At 33.8% G+C, this 21951-nt stretch overlaps 1 protein-coding gene across 2 annotated transcripts in view; it reads right to left on the reverse strand.

Moving 5' to 3' along the window:
- The window catches only part of LOC122793449 (glutamyl aminopeptidase), a 792963-nt gene that overhangs the window by 122391 nt on the left and 648621 nt on the right, over positions 1–21951 (reverse strand). For both annotated transcript variants that reach the window (XM_044061461.1, XM_044061462.1), the window contains exon 18: positions 17910–18080. In XM_044061461.1, coding sequence (XP_043917396.1) covers positions 17910–18080 — 171 coding nt within the window. The remainder of the gene's footprint in view (positions 1–17909; positions 18081–21951) is intronic.

Consider the following 21951-nt stretch of genomic DNA (forward strand, 5'->3'; position numbering starts at 1 on the left):
GGCTGTGGCGACTCTAACTAACCGAAAAAGCGAAGAAGAAGAAGATTGGACTTCCCTTGCTTGAACATGAGGCCAGAATACACCTTACCTTCAACCAGTAGTGTAACTGGACAGTGGGTTCAACATATACAAGATATTTTGGATGTTACAGATAATCTCTTACTTATAGTCTTATCTGACAGCGCTGATATGGACTTAGTACAACATGACTTAGAATTCTCTGTTCAATAATATAAGGTAAAAACTGATGTTTAAAGCTTATCTAGAAGCTAAAATTGTGCCCAGGGGGTTATGTATATTAAAAACGCCAACCTACAGAGATCTCTTTCCAGAATTGCTGAAAAAATGGCAATGTCTTATTCTACAGGTCTCGTTCAAATACATGAAATTAATGAACGAATATTTTGCACCTTTACAAAATCAAATGAAAGCTGAAATTGTCACACTGCATGATGAACTTGTATCCTTCATTGAAAATAATACACATGCACATTTGCTAGCAGCATCTCTGAACAAAATTGGGCAATATGCAGCACAATTAATAGAGACAAAACAGAGAAAGGTAAAACAAGATCTAAATGATTTTAAAAAGGGAGATGTATTTACCTGGCTGAAAAGAGATAATTTTGGTTTGAATAAACAACAGACCAAGCAACATGAAGATAATCTGAATACACAGCAGGATCTAGCAAATAAAATGGTGCAGGATACATCAGCTGAGGATAATGATATCACTTCCAAGGAAGGAACTAAAAGATCACTTCTTTAATCTGAGTACATACATGTTAGTATGAGTCGCACAACAAATAGTGAAAAAACATCATCAGTTGTAGTTGATGAGAACATTATCTCAGCTCTTGACCCACTGGATTCTTCAGATTTTTTTATTTCCTTCTGTAACATCATTTCCACTACCTCCAAAGAGGAAACGCAAACACAGCCTAAGAGGATAAAAGAAAACCAACATGGACATACCATCTGTGATTTAACTGAGAATAGAGGTATTTCTGACACAAATATTGTTTCCAATTTATTGGACTACCATTTAAATGAATATGAAAAGTCAGTGCTGAACAAAGGTCTTACGTATATACCTGCAACAAGTGTAGATATATCACGTACCCTTTTAGAGTTCAAGCTATTTGTACATAAATTGAACTTGAAAGCAATTTTTGTGAATGGGCACAATGATGGTAATATAGTTAAATCATTTTTTAGAAGAAGTACTTTTATTCCACCATCAAATGATGTAGTGTCTGTGTTTGAAAGATTGGTAGAGGATAATTTATATTCATATTTCAGAAATAGACCGAAGAAAAGCTTTTATAATTTGAATCATAATGAATATAGGGCTATATAAACTTTATTTAATAATGATGAAATAGTTGTTAAGCCAGCTAATAAAGGGGGTGGGGTTGTTATATTGAATACGGTACAATACATAGAAAACATGGAGTCTGTGCTTAGTTATCCAGATTATAAATGCATCAGTTTTAGCAATGATGTTCAAACTCGAATAACAGAGTTATTTCAGGAAGGTTCCATTTCCAATGAATTATTTGTTTATTTTCTAGTGGATTCAGTAATTGTTCCAGTAATATATGGCATTCTCAAAAATACATAAATGCCAGCTTAACCCACCCCTTAGACCAATTGTTTCAGCAAGGGTATGGGTTACAGAACCTATATCTGTTTATTTAGAAAATGAACTTAAGAAAGCATTAGCTTCAGTTGTTAAAGATAGTTCCCACTTTTTGACTACTCTATACAAATATACTACCAACCATGATGTACTCACCTGCTATATGGTTACATTAGATGTTGACTGTCTATTTACAAGCATTCCGAATGATATAGGTATTCAAATGTTATACAAATATATAACTAAAATATTTGTTGTATAGATATTGATATAGATCTCATATGTGAATTATTAAGAGTTGTATTAGAGAACAATGTATTTTTATTTCAGAAGAACTATAAGCGGGTAAAAGGTATAGCAATGGGGATGCCTGTAGCAAAATCATATGCCAGTTTGGTTATGAATTGCTGGGAAATGGAAGCTGTCTTGTCTACATCTAACAAGTTCTATAAGAATGCTATTTTTTTATAAAAGATTTGTTGATGATCTTTTTCTTTTATGGGAAAGTTCACTAAGTGACTTAAATTATTTTATTGCATATTTGAATGTCACTATTGCCTTCTTGAAACTTAAAAAGAATACTCAATATAGGAAAATAGATTTCCTTGATATTATATTGGTTAAGGATGTTAAGGGTAACATACAAACTACCCTGTACAAAAAAGATGTTAAGAAGTGTACCTATTTATCATGTGACAGTATGCACCCCACCTTTATGTATGACAATATTGTCTAGAATCAAATGTCTAGAGCATGTAAACTTAATACTATTGATCATGATTTAGAATGACAATTAAATGATATGTCTAATGATTTTATAAGAAGGGAATACCAATGTAATAAAATACATCAAATTAAAGAAGAGATTTTAAGGGAAAGGATATCTTGGTATGCACCTATTTTTTCAGGCCACTCACAAAATAATAATAGCAACAGACTTAAAAACGAGAGGTGTAATTTTGTATTAACCTATGACCAACACACATATAATATTAAGTGCATTATCGCTAAGCATTGGCTGATATTGCAATAAGTGCCAGAACTGAAAGAAGTTATATCACAAAATCCAACCTTTTCTTATAAAAGGTGTTTTACACTTAAGAACAGATTATGTTATAAAGAACAAACTATTATTAATGAAAATAAGATTTTGAGAAAGGGCAAGTTTAATTGCAGACATTGCAAGTTTTGTAAATATATATGCACTGATAAGGTATTTTTACACCCTGTTAACAATACGTTATTTCATCTATCGGCAAATGGAAATTGTAACACAAAGAATATTATATACATGGCTAAGTGTAATAAGTGTCCTTCATATTATATAGGTAAAACCAATCAAAGATTGAAGGATCGTATAAGTAACCACCTTTCGGATATAAGGAGAGGCAAAGAAGTGAACTCCTTATATAAACATATATGAAACACAGATAACACTCACAGTTTTAGGTTTTTGATACTAAAAAACATTTTTAAGAATATTAAGGGAGGTGATGTGTTGAATACAACAGAGAGACATGAAAATAAATGGATATTACATTTTAGGTCTTTTCATCCCCTTGGTTTAAATGAGGTTTTAACTATAAAACCAGAGATGAAGTACTTACATAATTGCATAAGGTGAATTTCACTTTGAATTGTAGAATGTACCTTTAAGACTGGAACTTTTTTTAATTGTTTTTAATTGATTAATTAATTAGATGTGTATTTAAGTGACTTAGTGTTATAGTTGTTTGTGAAGCCTGAAGAAGCAATTTTTCTGTGATGGTATATTTACTTAGGAGTATTCACCTAGGAATAAACAGATTTTATGCTGCTTGTGGTTCTGGACACTCTTTTTTTATTGGACTTTTTGTTGTTGTGGATGTTCTGGATTTATTGAGCTTGGGGTGCTATTTTATTTTAGTACAAAGTCATAAAATATCAGTATTTGCAGGCAGAAACAAGAGCAATGTGAAAGAAAGTCACCCAGATAGTTCCAACGGTAGTAGGAGCAATGGGTCTTATAAAAAATAATCTACAATCATATTTAGATATGTTACCAGTACCTGTAACGAATGTACGAATTTCAGGAGGAGTCATTACTGGGCACATTGTGGGGGCTGCGAAGAGCACTTCTGGCTGACATCAAAGATTGAAACAATGATAATTTCACGAACTTTAATCGTACTTTGACATAGGAATGGGGTCCATTCCTGTCATGATATTAGAAACCCAAAAGATTTGAAGAAATTAAAAAAGGGTAATGAGGATTTGATGTTGCATGAGTAAAACCATGCTTTTCAGTATACTGCTGGAATTAATGGTGATATTTTGCAACATTATCGGTAACCAGTTCAATCAGTATCCCATATCCTGTAAACATCATCTTGGACCTCATTGTGTTTTGTTGGCTAGTTGTAGTTGGTACATAACATATATCAGTGTTTTAAGTGTACCAGTTCATTACCACTAAGGTAGCTTTTGTTTTGAAATTCATTTAAGTCAGCAGCTATCTTCTAGAAACAACCTTGTCATAAAGGATTTGGTAGTCATAGTTCTCTTCTCTGGGACTGTTTATGGACAATACAGAATAAGCACTTTGATACAATCTGTGCAATGCACACATTAATGTGAGGACACCATACAGGCATTTTGGCTCTTTCAAGACACTTGTGAGGATTTGGTGTCCATTGTGTATTTGTCCTAAGTACTTTGTCACACTACGATGAGGGTACAACTATTCTGTCTTGGTACAGTTCAGCACAAAGACTTTGAAATCTACTTCATTATCTGATTATGTCTGGTGATGTATTAACTTTCTGGAGATGAAGTCAGCTATGGTTACTGCTTAATTACTCTGGCAGTGAAATGTCACATTTTTATTAACAGCCATTTATATCTGATGGGTATGTTGCTCAAATCATAGTAATTAATAAGGGGAATCAATGGCTTGTGATTGGGCCTATATTATAACATCGAAGTCTAAAAACTTTGAATGTTATAATATCGAACCTAGTAGAGCGAACACTGGAAATAGTGAAGCTGCAGAACACCGAATACTTTCCTAGGGAAAGTATTCAGTGGGCCGTTTCTGCAGCTTCACTATTTCCTCAACTGTGGAGTGAAGGTTACGGACTGGGTTAAGGTAAGTGTGTGAACGAAGGTAAGTGTGCGATTGGGCAGGGGTTAGGAGAGTTAGGGTTAGGGCGTGGGTCAGGTAAGTGTGCAATTGTGTGGACGTGAGGGTTAGGATGGGGTAGGTGAGTTAGGGTTAGGGAGCGGGTAAGGTGAGTGTGCGATAGTTAGGGACCTTAGGGTTAGGGTTGGGTTAAGGTAAGTAGATAGCTAGTGGTGTATGCCTGGTTTAGTGTAGGGTTTTGTGAAGTGTATGTGTGTGGATTATTTATTTTGGTGTGCTTGTGTTGTGTGTATGTTTGTCGGAACAGCAAATTTTTTTCCCTGGAAAAAAATTTGCTATTCTGACTGTTCGGTTTTCTCGTGTTTCGATTAAATGGGTTCAATATTATAACATTCGAAGTTTTTAGACTTCGATGTTATAATATAGACCACTTGTGATCAGTCTGGAGGTGGAAACTCTGAACTCCTAATATGCATTTCAAGAACTTATCCCATGCATGCACATGCTCATAGTGCACTCCTTCTCTGTCTGGATGTAACATTTGTTTATCCCTTTGGAGTAATGCAGTACCCAGGCCATTATTGTTAGTGACAGCAGTACTCACAGCTGAGGGTTTGTAACATATTAGCTGAGCATTGAAGCAGTAATTATATTGCTTTAACTGTTCTGTAATCTTGGGCTTACACATCCCCCCATGACTAGGGCACATTCTTCTTTAATAAGTCTGTTAGTCAATACATCATCCTAGACATATTTGGTACAAATTTGCTCACAAAGTTTATCACACCTCTTACCTGGCACAGCTCAGTTACAAAGGTGGGTCTCTTTAGCACTGCTACTGCTTGTTTGATTCAATTAACACTTATGATATGACTCAGTCACAGACTTTGCAAAGGAACATTTCTGTTTATTTAGTTTCAAACCTGCGTGTTTTATGCTTTGGAGAACTGCCTTCATGCTTAAGTCATGTGCTGCTTATCAATTCTAACACTAGTACATCATCCATAACAAACCAACACCTTCATGCTATTTTAACAAATGAATCATCTCACATTGAAATATTTCTGGTGCTGAAGTTATAGCAAGCAATATCTCTTACAACAAAACATTCCTTCTCTAGGGCTTTTTTCCAAAATCCACTTGAAGCATGGAATGTTGAAAATACTTTCATGTCAACCAGCTTAGGTGTAATATCTTCTAATCTTTGTAGAAAAAATGTTTTTTGCATACCTGCATAATTCATCTTTCCCAAATCAAATTATATTCATACATTGACTTTTTTTAATTAACTGGGACCTTTGCTGCATACCACTCAGTCAGCTCAGTAGCACTTTCAGTCACATCACCTGCTTATATTCATTTAAGTTTTACATCTACCTTAGACAGTAAAGGAAAACTCTGTTCTAACTGTGATCAAGACATTTGGGTAGCCTCTGGCTATAATTTTCCTTTTATTACATCACAGTTATACAGATCTACTTCGTCAAACACAGCCATTAATCTGGTTTATTTTGGCAATCACTCTTATATTGCATGTTACAGTTCTGCTGAGCAGATTATTTATATATGAGCCATCAAGTACATAAACCCAAAACTCATGCTTCTGTCCTTCCACTCAGACATGACAAGAGATTTGTCAATACACTTGAGTTTGCCTTGAGACCTAGTTTTTTTTGTCTGATGCAATTCCAGACAATTCAAGATATTTCTATAGGTAGCATGTGACAGCAAAGTAAACTTCAGTCTGATCTGACTGACTGATAAACTGATTTCACTTCAGTATGGTATACAATAATCATTTTTCACAAATACTCAGTTGTCAAGATTAATAAAGCAATAACTGATGATGTGGTGTGGTATATTGAAGATTTACCCATGGTTGGAGTGGTTTAATCACGAGGGCAAAGCCCAAGTGATTAAACAAAGGCAACCGGGGTAAATCTTCAATATACCACAACCACGGAGTCGGTTATTGCTATTATACAATGACATTATTTAAGGAAAAAAACATACTTTTCCTAAATAATGTCTTTGTATAACGGCATATTACTGTTCTTCCGCCAGTTGTTGTTTACTGCTTCTTCATTTTGATGTACTGCGCATGCGTATGGGACTTGTGTTCCCATGCATACCCAGTACATCAATGCTTTGAAACAGAAGCAATGGAGAAACGAAAGTCTCCGTTGCTCCGTTTTCTCTCTTTTTTTTAATTGTAAAAAAAAGGTTTTGGGGCACTTTATGCCAACAGAAAAAAGTCAGGGAGACCGGACCTTTTTCCGTTGGTATATTGTGGGATTTACAATGGGCACACTGGTTGGGCTGGGCCAATCAGTGTGCATGTTTTCAAACAGTAATAGGGAGTCATTGTATAATATAGATTTTACCTGCTTTCTCATGGCTAAGTTTTAATCATAACATGTGATGAGCCTTATCAATTAAGAAACCCTGCTGTGGAACATTAGTCCAGTTGCGTATTTGTACTTCGATAAAATTAATCCAGCATGTTCCTTCCAGCTTCTCTGATGCAATGGGAATTATCAGGTTTTCTCTGTGCACTCTTTGTTCTAACTCTTTTATGAAACCACTTTTTTTTTTGAGAAGACTGTTACTCAGCCAGCCTTTTCTTCATTTCAGTCTCTGATTATTGCATTTTATCAGTTCATCTGAATAGTTAGTTAAAGCTTTTCCTGTTTTTCCAGCCTTTTGTTACTTGTCATTGTTATTTGAGTTGATACAAAAATTGAGTGTTTCATTTCTTTTATATACCTCTGAATACATTTAATTCAGTTTCCTCTAAATAAAACTGAAAGCGATTTCCTACACCAAAGCTGAATCTTTCCTGATATAGTCCCGTTTTCCATTATCCATAAAAGATAACAACTTTCAGTCTACTAGAAGAAAAAAAAATCTGCCTATTATAACAGCAAAGTCATTAGGATTGATTAATTTACTAGGTAATATAAGTAGTGATATAAAAAGTATGATACAATTAATTTGTTCTTAAAACAAAATGCTGATTTGTTTGTAGTCATAATCCTGATGAGGAATTACAAGTCAGTCTGCATATGGGTCAACAGATTTCATCTATAACCTGACTACAAAGGAGAATTTCATTTTGCTTAAGAAAAACATTTAAAAAAAAACTTGAAAAGTTAGAAAAAAATTGGTATCACTAAAATATGTCATGGCTAGCAGCACAAGTCTCACATCATAATGTCTTCAAAGCCAAACGAATCATAAGAAGTAAAAACACATACAGATGTGAGGGTAGCAAACAATGCCTCAAAGACAGTGAGGAAGAGAAAGAGAAAGAGGCTCCATCAGTCACTGATTGCATCAACAAACTTAATAGAGCAAAAGTATTTGTAAACTGACATGACCAGACTACCACCAACTTGAGTTACACCAAGACAAGCTGAACATTAAAACTTTTTAAAATGTACAGGGCTCATGAAATGCAGATGACTGATCTTTGTTGTGAACTATGTGCTAGAAATCCTCTAACACATAACATAACAGGGCATCTACAGCATAAAAAACAATGAAAAATGACAGTGATGGCAAGAATTATGTTCGGCAGAGCACAAGGGGAACACAATGTCACCAAGACACATACTTAAAAATCTCAGATGCAATAGAATTATATTAGTCAAACAGAAGTGTGAATTTGACAGAAGTGTATTTCAGTTCAATGGCTCCAATTTTCAAGAATGGGATGACATCTGACCTAAATAAACTAAATAACTTACATGAGTTAACCCCATTAAGCAGTAATAAAGGAATAACTATTCAGCTAAGTATGTACAGTACAGCTCAAGATTCATTAGAATCTTCAGTAGTGCAACAGCCCCACTGATGGATCAAAAAAGCTGTATATGTTAAATTATCTGAGAAACATAAGATAATACCTAAGCAGCTAAAAAAACAGTCATAGCTTAGAGACAGTGATATGTACTTTGTCTTGTAGGGTAAGGTAGTGGCAGACATAGGTACCATTTCAGCAGGTCTGTGAGCCTAAACAAAGTGCAAGAATATAAAAAACAAAAGGTAAAAGCTCATGCAATAGATCATTGTCAGGTGCAGAGAAGAGATAGGTGAAAAAAAAAACACTTGCAATATTGTGGGCCTGTGCGCGTGCACACACACACAACACACACACACACACACACACACACACACACACACACACACACACACACACACACACACAGGTTTACTGACATAATGTTGAATGTCATAATGTCTAATAGTCATTTGGTAGAAAAATAACATCTCACCCCAAAACATTGAATTATCAAAATGTCTACAATTATTTCATTGAAAAAGCAATGAGATCAACTCTACTATTTTGCAAGGGGGATGACACCCCCTTGCACACCTTATTGGGGGTTGCACCCCCCACACCCCCTATTTGAATATATCAACTCTGAGATCACACTACTGAGCAGAAATGGGCAAATTTGATAATTTCAACATTGTGTGTTTAGACTAATTTTATTTTAACATTTTGATCATTCAATATAGTGTGTTCAACCAATTCAGTTTCAACCATTTAGCATTCAGTATTATGTTGGTAAACCAGACACACACACATACACACACACACACACACACACACACACACACACATATATATATATATATATATATATATATGGAAATCAGTACTTCAGTACTCATTGATAATTGATAACAAGACACTGCAAGCAAACCACAGCCAACAATCAATACCTTTGCAGGATTTTTATTTTTTTGGAATCATATAATTCTTTAAAAAAATTGAAAGAACTCTCTTCTTATATTGTTTATTTTCCTTAGTCAACACTGATACTTTAGAATTAAAGCAGCAAAACTGCACTTGAAGTTTTCTGCTAAGCATAGAAAAGGACCCAGAGATAATATAAAATGTCAGACATTATTGAACAACTCACATACTTTTGAACAAGGAATGAACAAGGAAACTGTTGCATGGTTGGTTATTCACAAGTTCATAAATGTATAAGTTAGGTAACATGTTCAAGCCTTATGTCTATCAAGTAACACTATCTCAATAATTGTTATATCAAATAACCACAGCCCAATAATCCTATGACTTCTTAAATTTTACTAGACTACTCATACCTCTGATATATTCAGGTAATGTAGTCCATAATTGTGACATCCTATTTGTTAAATACGAAGTTCAACTATTTTTGTTACATAACTCTAAACAGAACATTAAATTATGATGTCTAATAAAGACTGAAGAAAAAAGTAATTCAATCCCTTATAGGCAAAGATAAGTTGACCACTGATATGTCTGTAATGGAGGGTATAACAACCCACTGAAACACATCTGCTCTAATAGCATAACTGCTTACTATTAGGCATTCTTTTTTTAAGTTTACATTGCACTGATTCTATACAATTAACTATTCTAAAATTGGTCTGATATATATACCTTAAATAAACATGCTAAGATTGTAACCTCTCTTGTTGTAAAATTTTTGAGACTCAAAGCCATCTGTCTCAAGGCCTTATTACAGATGGCTTTCACGTTGTTTTCAAAGCAAAAAGAGGAATTAATATGCTGAGATGCTTATATTCACTAACTTTCAATAAATAAAATGTAGACAATATAACAGATCTCCTTATTTTTTTACCAAAATAAATGACATTGCACTTTTTCTCACTAAAGAAAGACTAGCTTTGCTAATCCACTTACCTAAACATAGTAAATAATTATTAAAATTAGTGAAATAATCTTAATTATTAGCAAATCATCTGATTTTACAGTTATCAGCATACTTAACCAACCAGCAATGATCATCACATAGAATACAGGCAAAAACAATATTAACTAACAACAGATCCCTGAGGAATACCTCATCTCACCAGTACTGGATCCAATTTTTTTTCCTTGAATCACTACTCTTTGGGTTCTACCTCTGAGCCAATCATTAATTCACCTAAATAAATATTGATTAACCTTATAATGTTCCAGTGCCAAGCCAATAGTGCAAAATGACAGCAAGTCATAGCTTTCATTAAAGCCAAAATAGATTACACTTGTGCTAATTCCCATCAGTATAGGCCTAGATATGTAATCATAAAAGCTTGACAAATTAGTGAGTGTAGAGAAGACTTTCAAAAAGCAGTTCTGAAAAATATCAAGCAATGTAAGATTATTTTCTTTACTTATGATGTCACTAATGCATCCCTAAGAGCATTTGCATAATGTTGATTTTAGACTTACTGTATGATAATTTTGTACTGCCATCTTATCTCCAGATTTAAAACTTGATGGAACTAATGATTCCTTCTAAGGACTTGATGCATATCCATTACTGATCATAAAATTAAATGCCCTACTTAATATATTCACTAAATAATCTTTCATATTAACCAACAACATTCCAGGAATGTAATCTGTTCCACTTGATGTGTCAGATTTCATTTTATTAAAGGCTCTTAATACCATCTCTTAATATTAGGACATTTTGTCTTAGAATCAATTCTTTCTTCCATGAATTGAAAATAACAATCTCTCATTTCAATGCCAAAACCAGTAAAATATTCATTAAATGTATTATTCATCAATTCGTGATCACTAATTATTGACCCATATACAAAAACAGAATTAGTATGATCTCTTTCATTCTTGAAGGAATTAATATTTATTTTTGGTGGTGGTGTGATCATTTGTTAACAAATTTTATTTTTTTTCCAATTTCTTACACTGGATGATAGTTCCTTATTTTTCAAGTTTAAATTTATTTTATTAAACTTATTTGGAAATTTATGGCAAACATAAGAAGTCCACTTTTTCCTATTATATAATCTGTTCAGATTATAAATGTTTCCATACTGGTAATTAATTTCTGTAATTTATTGTTCTATAGCAAGTTGTTTGGCTCCAACTTTATACAATAGTGATTCTACATTATCATAATTTCTACTAACTGACTTAGCCATCTCTACCCAATCCAAAGATAGCAAATTATTCTTTAACTGATAATAATCAGTTAGACCATAATTATAATGCCTGGTTTACCCTTAGTAACTATTTCAAATAAGACAAATTATCAGATAATCCTAAAAGATGAGAAATCCAAATATTTTCAATTAAAATCAAATTATCCATGCTTAAGAAATTCAGGATATTATTTCCTCAACTTGGCTCCAAAATCAAATGTACAATATTTTGATACTCAAAAATTTCAATAAATTCTCTTTAACAAGTATTTCCTCCTTCATTTACTTGCCAATCAATGGTAGGATAATTAAAGTCATCTATCACTACTCACTATCTATAATCTAAATTCATATTTAATGTAATCAAATAATCATACTGAGTATTTAAATCCCTTGTAGGTATATGATAAACTATCAATGTTATAGGATCATGCAGTAATATTCCATAATCTTGGACTATTACATACTTCATCTCAGCAATAGTCTTTATAAGTTTACAAGAAAGTGAATTGCTAACCCATAACATTACACCTCAACCTCTCTTACTTATTTTTAAGCATTCAAATTTATTATATCCAGATATTTGTAAATCAGATGAATTCCATATCTCAGTAACAACAATAAACTCATATCCCTCTGAAAGTTCAGTACATTATAAGCCACTTTTGTTACTCCCCAAGTTTGGGAGATTACAATGGAAACATTTTAAAAATCTATTAAATTTCCTGTTTCTGTTGCACACATGGATCTGCCCATGTGAGGTCATAAAAAATGTCAATACAATTCCTAAACAAGCCTGACAGAACCTTAGATCTGTAATAATTAAGATGAACCTCATCCCTTATAAACCTTTTTAAATCATTGGAATAGTTTACTGAAATGTTTATTAATGCAATATTGTACACAACACTTAGTTGTCTTATCTAATTATTAAATAATTTTGCCTCCACCCACTAGAAATTTGACCAACACAAGATATCAAGGATGTCACTTAATGTGAACTCTATAATTAAAGTTTTAAAATACTCTAATATATATATATATATATATATATATATATATATATATATATATATATATATATATATAAAGAATTGCATTTTTCATCTTATTTAATCGTGTATACCTAAATCTTTAGTAACTCCATGCAAAATGCATTTATTCTGTGCTGATTTAACCATAGTTAACCTTGGTAAAAAATCTAAATAATCAGTTGACTTTAACCTCAGTAAAGAGAAACTTGCAATATACTCTTAATTCACTTATGTTATTTAACCAGCAAAGCATGTACATGTGAGTCCCCAGTTATCAGTAGTTCAGAATAAAGTCCTTTTCTACTGTTATCTATTAGAAATAAAACCAGCCCCTTTACCATGTATATTAATATAGTTATCTTCACTAATTAATCCCCCCTAAGCTCTTATTTAAAGCTTTATTGTCCATATCTCTTGCCATTATTCATTCTGCTCACTAAAACAATTACTTATATCATCAAGGGTTATATTGAAACTACCAGTTAAAGGAGAAAGACTTTCCTCTAAATTTCTGTATGCAAAACATCCTATTTACTAGAATGAATCAAACATTGAGGTTTACTTAGATTACCTGAGCTATGTTCAGTTTCAGACTCATTTAATAACTTTATGAGATTAGGAGATAGAGAATCTTCTAATACTGTAAGCATCTTACACTTTCAGCTATACCCTTCAACCAACAAATCATCACTCAAATTATTATTTTCTCTTTTGTCTAAGTTTGTTTTTACACCTAATATCAGTTGCACCAATGCCAACTTTTGTAACAAAAGACTCAACATTAGAACAATCAAATTTGTTAGCACAAAAACTCTCTACTCCCTATTTTTCAGCATGCTCTAAGTCACCCACACATACTACTGAAAGAGAAAGAGTATAACCAATGATTTGTCTATCAAAACATTAGAATCAACCAAATCTTCTTTCTTAGATTGTTCATATTATTCCCTATTAACAGATAAAAGTGTATCATTTGAAATGACACTCAATGAACTAAATGACATTTCTTCTAATAGATTTGTCAGTGTGGAAGACTAACATACTTCTTTTTCTTCACTTCATTAGAATTCCCAGACTTGTTTTTCCTCTTAAATGGACTTTTTACTGACTTAAAAAGTAATGTTTTCCCAGCTTGCTTTCAGTTTAACTTCTGACTGATCAATATTATCTGCATTGCTTCAGTTTTATTATCTCATTAGTGTTACTTTTTATATCTAAAATGCTCTGACTGCCAATTTTTAACAAATTCAGAATTAGAACATAATCCTACTCCATTACTACATGTACATTCCATTTAAGAATCAAACCATTTACTATTTTAAATTAAGCTCAAATCTTCCAAACATTTACAATTAATACACTTTTGTTCTAAATCAAAATTTATTGGCAATAACTCACAAGTTTTACATTTATCCAAATATTTCTGATTAATCAAATCTTCAAGAATATACACATTTTAAGAATCCATAGTAATCAGTAGCAGAAGTTATTAAACTAAAACTACTTAACTGCTTAAATGCCACAATACTCAAGCACTACCAAGCAACAAAACATAGCATCTGCTTAACAGCAGAACATTTATAGTTCAGCATTCAACACCAGAGAGCCAGACTCACACCCCCTTTTAAATATGTACTTTCAGTGCTATAAAACTAAATAAAATAACAAAATCAAAGGTTCTTCACCTGTATCCTTAAAAGGCCAGCCAGGAAAGAGTTCACTGTCCATACACCAAATAGTGTAATATAGTGTCCATTCAAGAGCAGAACAGTTATAGTTATCATTGAGAGAATACTTAGCAGAATTATAGTCTACTTTTTTACAAAAAAAAAAAAAATATATATATATATATATATATATATATATATATATATATATATATATTATCTGGTCACTGGTCTACAATCTTCTTCTTCTTCTTCTGGAGTAATGCTTTCCATACAGCTTGTCCATTTGGATTTCTGTTTTGTTAGTCCTGGAGGGTGCCTACTTCGCACCATCAGGTCTGGACAGGTGGAGCAAGATTTTTTGAGTCATTTCAGTAAACCTGTATATTTACAATTTGCATACTAAATATTTTACAAGATATAACTGTGTAGGAATCAATGTAGGTTTTTATCAAAGAAGGCATGCAACTTAAATAGCTGAAATATTTTCCTAAGATATTTTTAAAAGGATATTTTCAACACATGTGCATGTTAGCTATTTTTGGTATTTGGTCCTGTATGCAAATCATTAGCTAATCTTACTTCTATGCTACAATTCTTTTCTATTCTGATAGAAGTATATTAACTTAGGCAATAAATAGTGTACAGAAACACTAAAACTGGACAATGACATGCTTATTACCTCCTACTATCCTACTCCAGTCAATTAATATGACAAACACTTCTTTGTCATTTTGTTTTTTATGAATGTAAATTGAATGTACAAACATGTCATTCTACAATGGGAAAATAATGTGTCAGTGCATGTCAAAGTCTGATGTTATTTCAAGCTATTGTGTTCATCATATCCCTCCCTCCTGATAAACCTCTATTATCTACTGCTCTGTAATGTTATAATAAAATAAATAAATGTATGGCCATTTGCAAAAAAAAAAAAATAATAATAATGAAAACCTTGATATGTTTTACCTATTCTGCGTCATCTGATTTGTGCTCATATTTCATTTTCATTTTCTGCTGTCACCAATGTTGTTCATTTCAGATGAATTTTGAAAAAATGCCCAATTATAGTCAAATGTTATATGTTATTTGATTTTAGGGAATGGGCAAACTTTATATCAGCACCCTGATTGGAGAACAAAATCAGGATATTAATGTAGAAGTAATGTCCACTGAAAAATGAGTTTGCTATTTCACAGCAGCATATTAAGCTGCTATGAAACTTGGACAGAAAAATAAACTAACAGCTACCATTATTTTATGCTTGCTAAGCAGCACTTCTGCTGTTTAGCCAGTGTAAGATGTAAAAAAAAAAAATTAAAAAGTGTGTAGGTGTGTGTGTGAGTGTATGCGTGCACGTGAGTGAAAGTAAGATTGATAGAGCCATTATTTTACACTCACTAAGCAGTGCTTTTGCTGTTAGATTGTGTAAAAAAAATATACAGAAAAAAGTGTATATGTTTGTGTGTGTATGTGTATGAGTGTTTATGTTTCTGTCTGTGTGTGTGTGTGAATGAATGCATGAAAGCAAAAGAAACGGTGTGTGTATTTGTATGTGTGTGTGAAAGCAGAAGAGACTGTGTATGTGTTTATGAGAGAGAGAGAGAGTGAACAGTGAGATCGATCGAGCCATTGTTTTACACTCACTAAGCAGTGCTTTTGCTGTTTAGATTGTGTAAAAAAATATACAGAAAAAAGTGTATATGTTTGTGTGTGTATGTGTATGAGTGGTGTATGAGTGTTTATGTTTCTGTCTGTGTGTGTGAATGAATGCATGAAAGCAAAAGAAACGGTGTGTGTATTTGTATGTGTTTGTGAAAGCAGAAGAGACTGTGTATGTGTTTATGAGAGAGAGAGTGAACAGTGAGATCGATCGAGCCGTTATTTTACACTTAATAAGCAGTACTTTTGCTGTTTAGCAAGTGTAAAGTAAAAAAGAAAAAACTGACAATAAAAACAGTGTGTGTGTGTGTGTGTGTGTGTGTGTGTGTGTGTGTGTGTGTGTGTGTGTGTGTGTGTGTGTGTGTGTGTGTGTGTGTGCGTATGTATGTCTTGGACTGAGAGTGTATGTGTGCATGAAAGCAGAAGAGACTGTGTGTGAGAGAGAGAAATAGAGAGAGAGAGAGAGAGAGAGAGAGAGGAGTGAAGAGTGACAGCATCCCTGGCAGCAGCAGTTAAGAGATCTGCATACCTCTCGACCTATTACTTCAACATATGTTTTTATATATTTTTGTTGTAAAATGCTTCCTCCAACAACATTAACAAATGCTACAGTAAGTTTGAAACACTAGGTGGAGGAACTATTTTCATCAGAAATATATAAAAAATAATATAGTACTTAAGTAAGTAAAACACAACAATTTTGCAGAGATCCCATTCTCTAAGTGCTATAATGCCCTCCAGGGTGTGTGTTAATGTGTAATTAATGCCCTTCCTGGGGTGCAGAGGCCCATTTGTTTCATCAGCTAAAGCTCTGCTGGTCTTTTTCACTATTAGTGTTACAAAGCCCAAGGAAACAGCAGGAAAGCCAAAGCTTACCTGTTCATGAAAAGATTACATAGGCGGTTATATTTTTGTTAGGTGTCATCTGTTTGTAATGAAATCAATAAGCATTAAAAGCTGTGACTTGTATAATCTACATATGACTACTATAGCATAGAAGATTGTCTTACTGCTTTCTGACAAGGGGGTATTCCGTGAAGTATTAGTGCTCACTTTTTCAATTTACTTTTAAAGTCTGAAACTAACTTTTGTGTATCCATTAAAAATTAAGACAGAAAAAAAAATTGTATTTCTAAATCTGGCAAATCGGTGCTGCTGTAAAGCATTTTTAATTTAAAATTTCTTTGAACAAATCTTTATAGTCCACATTCCACAAAACTAATTTTTGCATTAATTTGGGATATAAATGACATTTTAATATAGCAAAGATTGCCTTAATGATGGAGTTAGAACCTAAGATGCATATCTAAACATGGTGGTCTATAAGCATAGCTTTTCTACTAAAAATGGCCTGCACATAACAACAACAAAAAAGAAAAGAAAGAAAAAAGAAAAAGTAAAAAAAAAGTTCCATGTAGCTCTCTCTCACCTCATTGTTGTACTTATGTAACAATACATTCTAAACATACACTATATTCAGAATCAATCAGTATTACTGGAAATCTTGTAAGTATGTGTTGTATGACTAAACACTTAACATTAGTGGGTGTCTCTAAAGAAATAAACCACACAGCACAACTTTCCATGTTTAGAACTATGGTATGTTGTCGTGACTATATTGACTGTATTTTTTCCATTTCTGCAGTACATATATGCATTCGTTTTTTATCCATATCTGTCATATAATTACTGAGTCTTAACTTTATGAATGAAATATGAAGCAGTTTTAAAAATAATGAACTTAATCTCAGAACATAAATAAAACAGAAACAGTGTGAAATGTTTACTAAGTAGAGAAAAAGACGTCAAACTACAGAAAGTTATACTACCTGTTCAAGAGTTTTACATCCTGTACAGAGGCAAGTCCATAGAGTAGCTTGTCTTTCTCTTGTGCTAGCGTAGACATACTGTACTGCTCTAACATGTACTGCCATGATGTCTCATCTCCTGCAGCCTGCATTCCATAACGGTAAACCAGAAGTCTAAGGTTCGGTTCAATGCTAGAAAACACAAACGCATAATCTTAGCAAGTTTGCTTCTTCTGCCTTCTTTTCTTTAGTTTTATATAACTCACAGAATAAAGTACAGGCACAAGTAAATAACGTAAAATATGTATACATAGCTTAGATATAGTTTGCAAAGGTTTATCATAACTACAAGGCAAACACAGACTTTCAATTTCTGTCCTTTAAACTTTCAACTGCATAATATGACCACTATGTACCTGACAGATGACACATGCTATATTTTGCATACACCAGGTTTGATTAACTATCCATGTTCTTACTATGTTTGCTATAAAAATGACAGTAATAAATTAGGCTTACCTTGGTGGACCAAGTGGTTTGCTTATATCCCACTGCAGCCCTATCCATTTATCATTAAGTGACTTTCTTGTATTTTAAGCATTTCTTGTTAAGGTAAGTGGACCAAACAAGAAGAAAGACACCTTGTTTAGAGAACAGATGCTTCCTAAAATTGTTTTGAATGAATAGTGCGCTCCCAAACTCTGCAGTTAAGGACAGTCCCAAACCACAAGAAAAGGTCATCTGCACTGCTGGCTTGGATTTGTAGGCACTGGGCTAGTGCACAAGAAAACACATGAAGGTGCCTACACACAATTCACATACAACACTGTATGCAGGCTGCAGAAAAGGCATGTTTATCCTTAACAAAGTGGCCTTCTATTATGTTCCATGTATGCATTACTAAAAGTACTAACCCAAAGCAGATATAGTGTGTACAAAGGCTGTGATCTGACACTGGGTTACAACAGACTTAATTGTGGAGCCAGGAACTTCATGTCGTACCTGTGTAGCAAAGTAATCTATGCCAGCAGTACTGCATTGATGCCACTGTGACACAGAGTTTCACTTACCTCAGACCACCGCACACACTGACGGAAACCAGACTAGCATGTACGTGCATCCACATGCATAATGTGTATCCATTCCTAGGTGCAGTTTTAGTTTTCTAACAGACTAAATTAACTAGTTAATAGTGCTAGTTCACCATGTAATTTAAAATAATGTTAAGACTGCTTTATTGCTATTTACTTCCTTGTCTGTTTTTTTTTTTTTTTTTTTTTTTGCTGAGATCGTATTGGCTACAAACCAGTTTATACTGGCAACCATACAGAAGCACTGCTAATGGCTGCAGTTATAACTCATGTACTGCAGGAAATTTTCTTATTTAAGCTTTTTGTCTTCCCATCATCCCATCCTTTATTTATTTATTTATTTATTATTCTAGAACTACAAATTAAGAGTGTGAAACAAAAACTTGAGTGATTAGTGCTGCACAGAGGAGACAAAAAGTTGATGGATGTACCAACCATTGCATTCTGCATCATATCCTAATACAGGGTCATGTACCACTCATGCTTTAACCAGTGAAATAATGAAATAATGATCTATGTCATTCATTCCATAGCAACAGTTTTCTTGACAACATGCCACTGTCCATATTCTGCTCACCATTCAAATAAGCACTCATATTTGCATACATATCAGAAAGAAATTACTTAAAAACCTAACTTTTTTTGACTGATAGGGTGCATTAATATTTATTTGAGAGACCATTACTCAGTAAGAGACTAAAACAACATATTTTTTTCTTTTTTTTGCTCAAGAAACCATTGCAAATGACAGCCATGAAGAGATGCACCATGCATTTGGAAGTTTTTTTTACCAATATAAGCTGTCTGATTAATATTCAAAATAAGGTGCAAGGAAATTTTCCCCATAAACTTGTGACCATCTTGCCTTTATCCCTCCTAATATATCCATTTTACTTTCTAGTGTCTGTGGGCAGTATACAATTGTAGGAGCAATGGATTGTAGCCACCATTCAACAGGATAAGTTTTTCCTCTGTTATATATGGCACTAAGCGGGTCCTCATATCCTGGCACACACAATGCCAAAACAGAACTGTTAAGTTAGTCCACAATATGTGAATGATTTTATGTGTCTACTAAGATTTACTTGCAGTGTAGTCATTGCCTGGCTGGCCACAGTATGTGACCCAGCTCATATACTGCCTTCCTGTACTCTGTGAGCTGTCAGCATGGAAGAGATCCAGGATGCTTCATTCACCACAGGCTGACTACATCAGAAATAGCCACTCACTCTCATGTTTCCCTACTGGCTCTTCAGGACACAAGCTGCTACTCAAATCAAGGTCATCTGGGCTGTTTTCAGGGTGTTATATGTCTCTGTCACAGAACTGGCAGCAAGAAATTCTCTTTGAGCAAAACATACATGTTGCTGTTAGAGTCGAGGCATGGAGAAAAAGTGTATTTAAATATACAGACTTACTTTGTGATACAGACACTCTACTTACCAATGACATTGTCTCCTTGTACCATCAGAATAAGGAAGTCAGTGGAAGCTAGCTTAAAGTGGTTTTGTGGGGAGAATCTGAACTCCTCTGAACCCTCCTAGTGTAGAGGCACTGCCCCACAAATCTCTAGTCTATAAGCATACTAGTCTGAGGTAACACCTACTTGGACAGAATGGACATACCTTTATCCATGTACATAAAACTAGAGATGTTGTACCTACAACTGCACTACTTAACACTAATTCACAGACAATATACCAGCATATAGTCCTGTAGGTTCATACTTAGTAACTAGATATGAAGTAAGGAAAAAAAAACTGAGCAGCCTACATCAGTTTCCCAATTGCCCCAGACCACTATCTAGTTAAGTGATTTGCTCAGAGTCACACAGCTGGTGAATAGAGCCTTAGAGAATCAAACCCTGGGTCACAGAATCAAACCCGGGGTCACAGAAAGCAGCTCATTAACAGCTCGTAACCCTAATCTGCTTTGCTAACTGCTAGAAAAGAGAATCCAAGCACATGAGATGGGAAGACAATTCACAGATTTTCTAGCATATGTTACCTGATCCACCACTAATATGAAGTTAAGTAATGTTAAATAGTCACTATCACCAGCATCTGTTTTCACAATACTATGTGGATGAGAATGTTGTTGACACTACTGTCCTGACAGCAATTAGACATATGCTAGTTAGCATAGCAGTCTGCTAACAACATATTCTCTTTAATTTTGACTTGCCTGAGATAGTAGTTATTATACTGCTGTCTGGAAGATCCTAGTATGGCACAGGCTGTATTTCTCTAATGGAACTTAACTGATGTGGGAATAACATCAATAAATGTAGGCATAAATCAAAAGAAATGGACCGTTATCAAATCAGTTCTTCCAGTGGAACTATCCAAGTTATTTGTTATAATTTCACCTTCCCATATGATGCACACTTCTTATATTCATTTCCTATTACTTTTTTGTATTAAGCCTAATGCCATTTTACTATGTGACAAGTTGCCTACAGCCTAGTAAGGCTAGACCATTTAAGCTTACATGTGTATAATATTACCCAGTTTAGCCTCCACATTTCTTCGCTGGGAGTACCACTGTTTTAGACCTCACTATGACAGGAACAGCTCCAAGAATTTAATATCACTTAGAAAATCTGCTTGTCAAATCAGTGATCTCATTGTGCTGAGTGGTATTCCAAAGTAGGCAATTAATGAAAAGGGAGAGTCCAGTAAACAGATATGCAAGTAATGATGCACAAAATCTGTGTGCTGAGGCTGGAATCATTTTCAGGAGCTATAATTTCATTTCAGCTAACTGTAGCTCTTAGAAAGTGAGTAAGCAGGAGAAAGGAACATAGAACTGAAGCAAGTAACTGTGGCATTAACAACAGTTACAAGAACCTGCCATTTCCTTTCTGCTTGCTGGATATACCCCTTAAAAAGTCATGGCAAGTGAACAGACAAAAAGTAAATAAATAAATTAATAAATATATAAACTGCTTTAATGCAAGTAACTGCAACAGC

Source organism: Protopterus annectens, chromosome 2.part0 (assembly GCF_019279795.1).
Source record: "Protopterus annectens isolate FY-2018-M chromosome 2.part0, PAN1.0, whole genome shotgun sequence".
Taxonomy (NCBI): domain Eukaryota; kingdom Metazoa; phylum Chordata; order Ceratodontiformes; family Protopteridae; genus Protopterus; species Protopterus annectens.